This window comes from Zootoca vivipara, chromosome 6 (assembly GCF_963506605.1).
Source record: "Zootoca vivipara chromosome 6, rZooViv1.1, whole genome shotgun sequence".
Lineage (NCBI taxonomy): Eukaryota > Metazoa > Chordata > Lepidosauria > Squamata > Lacertidae > Zootoca > Zootoca vivipara.
Window position 1 is genome coordinate 45,214,352 of NC_083281.1, and position 8,462 is coordinate 45,222,813.

Consider the following 8,462-nt stretch of genomic DNA (forward strand, 5'->3'; position numbering starts at 1 on the left):
TACTGGACTACAAATCCTGTGAGTTGGTGCAAATTGCAGCCCAAAACAACTGGAGGGGCCAGCTTGGCAAGACTGTGCCCCCACCCCTGGGGACTTGTGAGGCTTTGAGAGGGGTGTCACCTTTCCATTTTGCCTCAGGCAGCAAAACGGGATGGGCTGTCCCTGCATAAAACATATGCAAGATAATTGGGTTCTGGACCACCTTCCAGTAATCTGGACCACCTTCCCGGTAATTTGTACCAGCTTCCACCCCCTGCCCATGTTGGCCCTATTGTTATCTCATCTCTTCCCAGACTGCAGCATTTCCTACGTGCCATTCTATCTCTCCCCTGTGCACAGCTTTGATTCCTAAAATCTACACTCCTCCTCCTCTTTTCCAGCTGTTGAACAAGGGCACAGAGCATTACTCCTACCCCTGCACACCAACCACCATGTTGCCACGCAGCGCCTACTGGCACCACATCACCGGCTCGCAGAACATTGCCGAATCCTCAAATTACAGTGGTGAGTCTCTGCTCTGCAGGGTGGGGGGCGGATCTGGGCTTCCCCCAGAATTCAATTGTCCTGTTGTCTCCCACCCACACCCCTAAAGTCTGTAGGCACTTGTGTAGGCTTTGGGGTGGGGGTGCTGGGAGTCAGCCGTTTCTCCATAACTCTCCCCCACCCATCCCCAAAAGAAAATCTCCCAAAATCCAGCTCCTGCATTGGCTCCAACAAGCACCTCGTTGCATTACGTCTCTGTTCTTTGACCCTAAAGATCCCCAGCGTGGGCTAATAGAGCTGCAGCTGGTGTTCAGGGTTTGCGATTCAAATTTGGTACAGTTGCTGCCGGGGGGGGGTGTAGATTAAAATGGATTTGCAGGCCAGATCCAGCCTTTCGGCCGCCAACTGGCGATCGCTGGATTAAAGCTGTCCTTTTTTTAAAAAAAAAAAGTTAAGATCTTGCTTTCTCAAGATCTTACAAAATCGCTGGTGGTTGGAGTTCCACTTTTTTGAAAAGGGCTCTGCGTGTGTCATGTTGAATCGGAGCCTGCTTCCCTTGCTTTCAAGGAACTTAACTTCTTTCCTCCAGGGCTCTTCCATCATGCAAAACAGCACAATAATTTTGCTTCTGGTGGTTATCTGGAGTAGATGCTGAAATCTGTAACGCTGAGCTTAGACCAGGCATTCCCAAACTTCAGCCCTCTAGATGTTTTGGACTACAATTTCCATCTTCCCTGACCACTGGTCCTGTTAGCTAGGGATCATGGGAGTTGTAGGCCAAAACATCTGGAGGGCTGCAGTTTGGGGATGCCTGGCTTAGACCTTTTTGTAAACAGGTGTTCACTGAAAGGCAGCTTTGAAAGGCACCTTTTAAAACTTTAAAGGTATTACCTGGTCCCATTTTTAAAATTAGCTCTGATTAACATTTTTAATGTTATTTGGGTTATTTTATGTTAGGGCAGGATATGAAGCTAAGAAGGGCAGGATATGAAGCTAAGAAAGCAGAGAGGTAAAATAAGGCTGCAATCTTGGTTGACCTGTGGCTTTCCAGATGTTCCTAGCATACAACACACATCATCCCTAACTATTGGCCATGGTGGCTTTGGGGGCTGATGGGAATCCAGCAACCCCCAAAGGGACACAGGCTGGCTGCCCCGGCCACACAGGTGAACCTGGGAATAAGTCCTGCCAGACTGTGAGTGGCTCACCTCAATGGAGACGTGTACGATTGCACACTAAGCCATGTTTCTTATTTAAGTCATTTATAGTTTGCTTGGTATTGATTGATATGAAAGTGGTTCCAAGTATAAGTATGCAACAGACACAATTTCAACAATTTAAGGAAAAAAGATAATTGAAGAGCATAGATCAGGCATCCCCAAACTTCGGCCCTCCAGATGGACTACAATTCCCATCTTCCCCGACCACTGGTCCTGTTAGCTAGGGATCATGGGAGTTGTAGGCCAAAACATCTGGAGGGCCGCAGTTTGGGGATGCCTGGCATAGATAAACGTTACAGCGTAGTATCCATTCATTGATTCATTTCATTTGTAGCTCACCACCTTCTCCGAGTTGCTCAAGGTTGACATACATGGTTCTCTGCCTCCTCATTTAATGTCCCAACAACAACCCTGTGAGGTAGGTCAGGCTGAGGGAAGACGGTGGCTGGCTCAAGGTCACCCAGTGACCTTAATGGCCAATTGAGATTTTTCTGGATTTAGGATGCCTCTACATATCAGAAAGCTGACAGGGCAACCCTCATTTAATGTCATGTTTTGATGCTGCTCTGCAGTCTATTACGTTAGATATTGTATTGGCATCTTAAAACACCATGGCCACAATCCAAAGAAAGTTAAGCACTTCTAAGCCCTATTGATTTGCACAGGGGGCCTTGATCTCTCTCTCTTGAAATCAATGGGACTGAAAAAAGTGCTTAAACTTTGGCAAGATTGTGCCCAGTGGATTTGTGTCTTTATTTGGGATGTTTCTGTGCCGTCCTTCAGCCAAAACGGTGCTCTATCTTGTGGGTCGATTCATCTATGACATAGTGCTTCTCTAGCCCACAATTCCCCGGACAGTTTTACAAGTGTACACCATAATTCTTTTAGAATATTAGAATACACCAACAAAAAGGAATCAAATATGGCCTGTGTTTAAGCCAGTCTTTGCCAACCTGGCTGCCTCCAGCTGCTTTGGACTGCAACTCCCATCAGCCCCAACCTGGAGAGCACCAGGTTGACTAAGGCTGGTTAAAATGACAATATAATGAGTAATCATAAAACCTGAAAGTTATGTAGCGCATGAAGAAGCATTCTGAATGCGTCAGATCCACTGAAATGAATGAACCTAAGTTAGTCACCCCTGTTAATTTGACTGGGTCTCCTCTGAATGGGACTAACATTATCTGCATCTCAGATACTTTTACAATGAGCTCATGGCAGAGCTGAGATTCAAGCCAGGGGCTTCTGGGGTCAAATAGCCTGGCCTGTCAGTCAAATTGAAACCCCTGTGTCAGAACACACACAGGTTTGTTGATCAGATTCACTTCCATCCAGTTCTGGTAGCCTCACCTGAAAGAGGATATTGCAGAGTTTTAGAAAATGAACAGACAGGAGAAGGGCAACTAACATTATGAAGGGAATGGAGCAACTCATCTGTCAGGAAAGTTTACAATATTTGGGGCGTTTTTTTAGTAAAGACATAAGATGAATAGCGAAGGGAGCATGATAGAAGTGTGTGAAAAAGTGGACAAAGGGAAAATGAATGTTGGAAAAAATCAGGACATACAGAAGAAAGAACTTCTTCACATAGCTCATAGTTAAACTAAGTTGGAGGCAGTGATGGCCACCAACTTAGATGGCTTTAAAGGAGGAGCATTGGGCACATTCATGGAGGAGGAGGCTATTGATGGTACTAGTTATGATAGCTATACTCTGCCTCCACAGTCCTAGGCAGCGATGTTTCTGCACCCCAGTTGCTGGAAACCACAGGAGAGAAAAGTGCTCGTGTCTTTGAATCCTGCTTGCTGGCTTCACACAGGCATCTGATCAGCCGCTGTGAGGACAGGATGCTGGGCTAGATGGGCTGTGGGCCTGATCCTGCAGGCTCTTCTGATGTCCTTCTTCTTAATGACATTGCATTTCTCCAAACAGAGACGAGGTCTGCTCTCTGCCCACAGGTGACTCGTACTCGGGCCCCCAGGCCAGCTCAGAGACTGACCTCTTGAACCGTTTCATCTTGTTGAAGCCAAATGCTCCCAAAAGCGGGAAGAACGACTGCAAAGACTCCAGCTCGGCTTCACAGTGATGCAGCCCTAGGTGGAGGGAGAGACCCGGGCAGAGGGCCAGCTCAGCCCACAAGTGCTGTTGCTCAGCACCGAAGATTTTGTGGTCCAGTGCCTGCTCCCGCCTTTCCGGAAAGGGTTTGGGGACAGCTTTTCAGCTACTGGGGGGAAGAGTCCGACGTTTGCACAGAGGCTGCCCCCAAGGATCATAGCCAAGGATCTGAGCCCTGTCAGCCTGGAAGGAACTTCAGCCAAGCAGGCAAACTCCCACCAGGCCTGGGATGGAAGGAAGAGCCTGGATGTGAGGGGGAGGACTAGCTATATATTGTTAAAACTATTTTAAATATATAATATTGCTTGTGCATATTCTATATATCAAGAGATTCCCCCCACCCCCCACAGGAATGCACATTTCTTAGCCATCCTGGCGAGATTTTTAAACGGACGGTGGGGTGGGTTGTCCTTTCCCTCTCTTCCATTGGGACTGCGGCTACGAGTCCAAAGGGAAGAACTTTCCGGCAGATGGAAAAAAGTCTTCCCGAATGGTAGCCAAAGCACCAGGTTGTGCAGCAGAGAAAAAAGCCACATGGTCTCCTGGAGGCAGGAGGGGGGCTGGTGGGGCTTGTTGCTGCTGACCCAGGACTTTCTGCAAAACAGCCTGGCAAAATCTTCTCTCGCGGGACTTCGGGAGGCCAGAAAACAATCCTTCCGTGCCACAGCAGTCCCTTTGCTGGCGACAGAAGTGTTTGTCCCTGAAAAAATAATAATTTCATAGAACTGCAGAGTTTGAAGGGGCCACCCCAAGGGTCATCTAGTCCAACCCCCTATGATCTTTGGGAAGATTTGCAGATCTAAGAAAACAGAGCGTAGTTTCCACTTCTTTGAAAGGCTGACCACACACAGTTGACCTTTGTGGCAATGCCTCATGAGAAGGAGCTGCCACTTTCCTTTCCAGGTTGTGACTTCTGCACAAGCGTCCTTTCGAGGGAGGCACAGGTGTGCTCTCTCTCTCTCTATCTCAGTGTGGGCTGCCTGCTTGGAGCAGGCAAGGCCCAGAAGGTCTGCACTGGGCAGGCAGTGATGGTGTTTCACTCAGTCTGTACACACGTCGGCTGTTCCTTGTGGATATTTATTGACTGCAAGGGGTGGGCTCACCATCCTTTTCCAACGTGGGTGCTAGATTACAGAACTATACGCACAAGCCTCTCCCAGACAAGGGCCGTTCCCAATGGATGTTTGCGGGTGGGGGGCTGAAATAATTTGGGGCTGCCTTGTTTACCATTGGCTTGTCTTTGCTACATTCCACTAGGAAAGCTTCTCTTGCCCTTAGTTCCACCCCCAGTGATCTGCCCCAGTCTTCACCAACCGGGTGCCCTCCGGATGATTTGGACTACAACTTCCATCCTGCTGTGCTAACTGGGCCTGATGGAAATTGTAGTGAAGGCTGGCCTGCCCACAAAGCAAAGTTGAGCTTTCTGGTAGGTTTTACACCCTAAAGGGCCACACCCTCCACACAACCTGCCCCCCACCAAGTGTTCTCTACAAAATGGAAATTCGTTCAAATCTTCACTTGACTGGCTGCAGACAATCAAATGGTCGTCAAGGCCTTTGCTTTCCCAAGGCTCCCCTCACCCACCTACTGGGGGAAGCAGCTCCTTTCTCTGTCCTGGAAACAGCAGCAGTACCATTGAAGGTGGGCAGCCATGGGGTTGCCAACTTTTTGACTAGCCCTTGCTGTTCTGCCCTGGATAGCAACTTGGTCTGCAGGCCTTAGCTTGTGATGGTGCTTCCGTCGAGGCTTTAAAGTGCTTCACCTGCTGACAGGAGCACACCAGGTCACTTGGCAACCCAGTTTCCCGCCCTCCAATCCTGCCGTTCAAAAGGCCCAATGCCAACCCTGGAACAGAGTTTCTTCTTTACCTCCCCACCTCTTTTGTCCCTAGTATTTCCCAACTACCCCCAACTCCTCAAAAAACCACCTACCCGCCCTGGCCCAGTTAGAAATTTTAAGCAGAATTAGTGAAACACTTTCACAGAGTGGCTGGTTTTATTCCTATGCTGAAATTTTTTAAAGAAGCAATTGATTTTCTAGTTTTACTATTTATTGAATAACTTTGAGAAGGGCTATCTTCTTTTTATTGTAGTACAAACCTTGGTATTGTGTTGTTTTGTGTTGTTGTTGGGTTTCCCTTCCCCCCCCCACCCGCCACCCTGTTTAAATAGCACTGGAGTTAACATCTTACAATCTTGTGCTCTGCGTGTGTAAATAACTGTATTTTTGGATCTTGTCTGTACCTGAAAGCGGGAGAGACCTCCTGGGACACCTGTGAATTGGACCAGCAAATGTCCAAGCAGCCATGCTTCAACAGCACTCCCAATTCAAGGATATTTTAAGGCCAAAGTACCAGTATGGCGGGAAAGTTGGATGAGAGACCCACAAAACTTGGGATCACTGGAGATATTCACCCATAGTATTGAAATGTCCTGGAAGCCTTCTAACCCAGAGCTCAGTTGTTGGTAAAAGCTATTCCCAGTGACTGGCCCATTACATAGGAAACTGCCTTTTACCGAGTCCATCTAGCTCAGTATTGTCAACACTGGCTGGCAGCAGCACTCTTAAGCTTTCAGGTGGGAGACATTCCAAGCCTATCAGGTACTTCTGGACTAAAACTCCTTGGTCAAGCTGGCTGAGGCTGATAGGAGACAGAATAACAGCAGGAGGCTCCCAGGCTGTAGCTTTTTTCTAAGCATAGTTCTCCTTGAGATTTGCTAGATTCCTAACCTTGGCACAGTTTGGGGTCCTTTCTCTGATGAGAATGCATTTTCATTTGATTCCAGTGGTTTGGGTCCTCCCCTCTGGAGCAGCAGAAAACAAGCTGGTTCTATCTTCCATGGGACAGCTGTTTAGATATTTTGAACCCCACCCAGAGCCTCTCACTCACCTCCCTGCTTTTATCTGTCTCCTGCTCTCTTTTACGTCTGCTCACCTCTTCCAAACCTGCTTCCAAAATGGCACCCCTCTCTTCATGCTGGGAAAGTGCTTTGCAAATAAACATTGCCAGCATAGAGGATGTGTTCCATGTGTGCAGAGGAACTACTGAGTTCAGAGGTGGAGAACCTTTTTTTTTTTACCCCAAGGGCCACATTCCATTCCGGGTAACCGTCCTAAGGGCCACATGCCAGCATTGGCAGGACCAGAGATAATATAGAGCAACGAATGAAAAAGTTTACCTTAATACAGAACACTAGTTTCTACACAGTCTTCCATTCTGGTAAACAAAATACATCATCACCAGTGTTCAAGGGGACATTCCAGCTAGGCAAAACCACTCAGGGTGAGATGCAGTCAGTGAGGGAAGTGGGCTGGGGAGAGTCCAGAAGGCCAGGTAGAGAGATGTGATGATCATGGAGCTATACAGAACCCAAATCCTAATTATTAGCAAAATATGAACATCACATGTCTTGCAAGTTGAGGAGATGCATGTTTATGAATGGAGGGGGGGAAGAGAAAATGTCTGCCCCCAATCAGCCCCCTTTTGCCTCGTCCTGCCCACGACCAGTGTGTGCATCTCCCAATAACTTTCCCCTCAGAAGTGAGCCCGTAACTCCAAAAATGTTCCCCACCCATGGCTTAAACTAGCCTTTCCCAAACCCGGAACTCTCCAGACTTTTTGGACTACAACTCCCACCAGCTCCAGCTTTATATGACAACACTGGCTGATGGGAGTTGCAGTCTAAAGCATACAGGGGGCAGCAGCTTGGCAAAGGCAGGCCCGTTTCATTGCTAAGCTGTTTGTATCATAGAGGCACCTTGCAGATATTTGGGAAACAGCCCTGTCCTCCTGCCACAGGCCACATTGGCCCTCTACTGGGCAACTCCTCTCCCATAGAATTTGGGCATGTAAATCTGAAGATCCAACTCTGCTGGCCCTTTTCCTCTTGGAAAAGCCTTGGGAGGGGCAGCCAAAACAGCCTGGCCTTTCCAGCATGGGAGTCTGGAGTAGCAGGGATCCAAGGGGAAAGAGTGGCAGAGCCAGGCAGCTCTGTTAATGGACTGTCAGTAGGGTCGGGGTGCAGTTATCCCCTAAATTAGTATCTTATGGAGGAGGATGTAGCGTGAAGGCTGGGACATGCAAATGCTTGGACAGGCTGTGAATGGAGAAGAGGTTGGCTCAGGATTATTTGATGCACAGATTGTGGGGAGGGGGGCGCGGAAGTGGGGGTTGCCAAAAATGTTTCGGTTGTTTTGGTTTTTTTAAATGGAACTGCTTGGTCAATAAACAAACATTACTCCCTATTCCAGTCTCAGATTATTATTATCATTCAATTATACCGTATTTACTCGAATGTAATGCATACCATTTTTGGCCAGATTGCCATCGTGAAAATTAGGGTGTGCATTAGATTTGATGGCGCATTGTATTATACAATAGACGATAACAGTTTAGAGAGAATGATACAGTGGGGTGTGAATGAGAGGGTGTTGACCCTTTGAAACCACACATTTGCTTCAGTTTCTCAAGGACAAAGGGACTCCAAGACACTAGCACCTCAGGCCCTCTTAAATGTCTGGCCAGGACGGAGTGACATGTGGCTTTGTTATGAGTTGGCTATGAAATCACTGTGATGGTTTTGCTTGATGAGCTCTATAAGCAACAAAAGGGTTGTATTGTTAATTGTCTAGAATTTCCAGCCT

General features: G+C 47.7%; 1 protein-coding gene across 3 annotated transcripts in view; it reads left to right on the forward strand.

Moving 5' to 3' along the window:
* DOK4 (docking protein 4) overlaps positions 1 to 8,063 on the forward strand; it is a 61,163-nt gene extending 53,100 nt beyond the window's left edge. For 2 of the 3 annotated variants that reach the window (XM_035117849.2, XM_035117850.2), the window contains exons 8-9: positions 381 to 504; positions 3,662 to 8,063. In XM_035117849.2, coding sequence (XP_034973740.1) covers positions 381 to 504; positions 3,662 to 3,789 — 252 coding nt within the window. In that variant the 3' untranslated portion in view covers positions 3,790 to 8,063. Of the gene's footprint in view, positions 1 to 380; positions 505 to 3,635 lie in introns of all 3 variants that reach the window. The other variant, XM_060275898.1, reaches the window with a different exon arrangement.
* Positions 8,064 to 8,462: the final 399 nt, after the last annotated feature.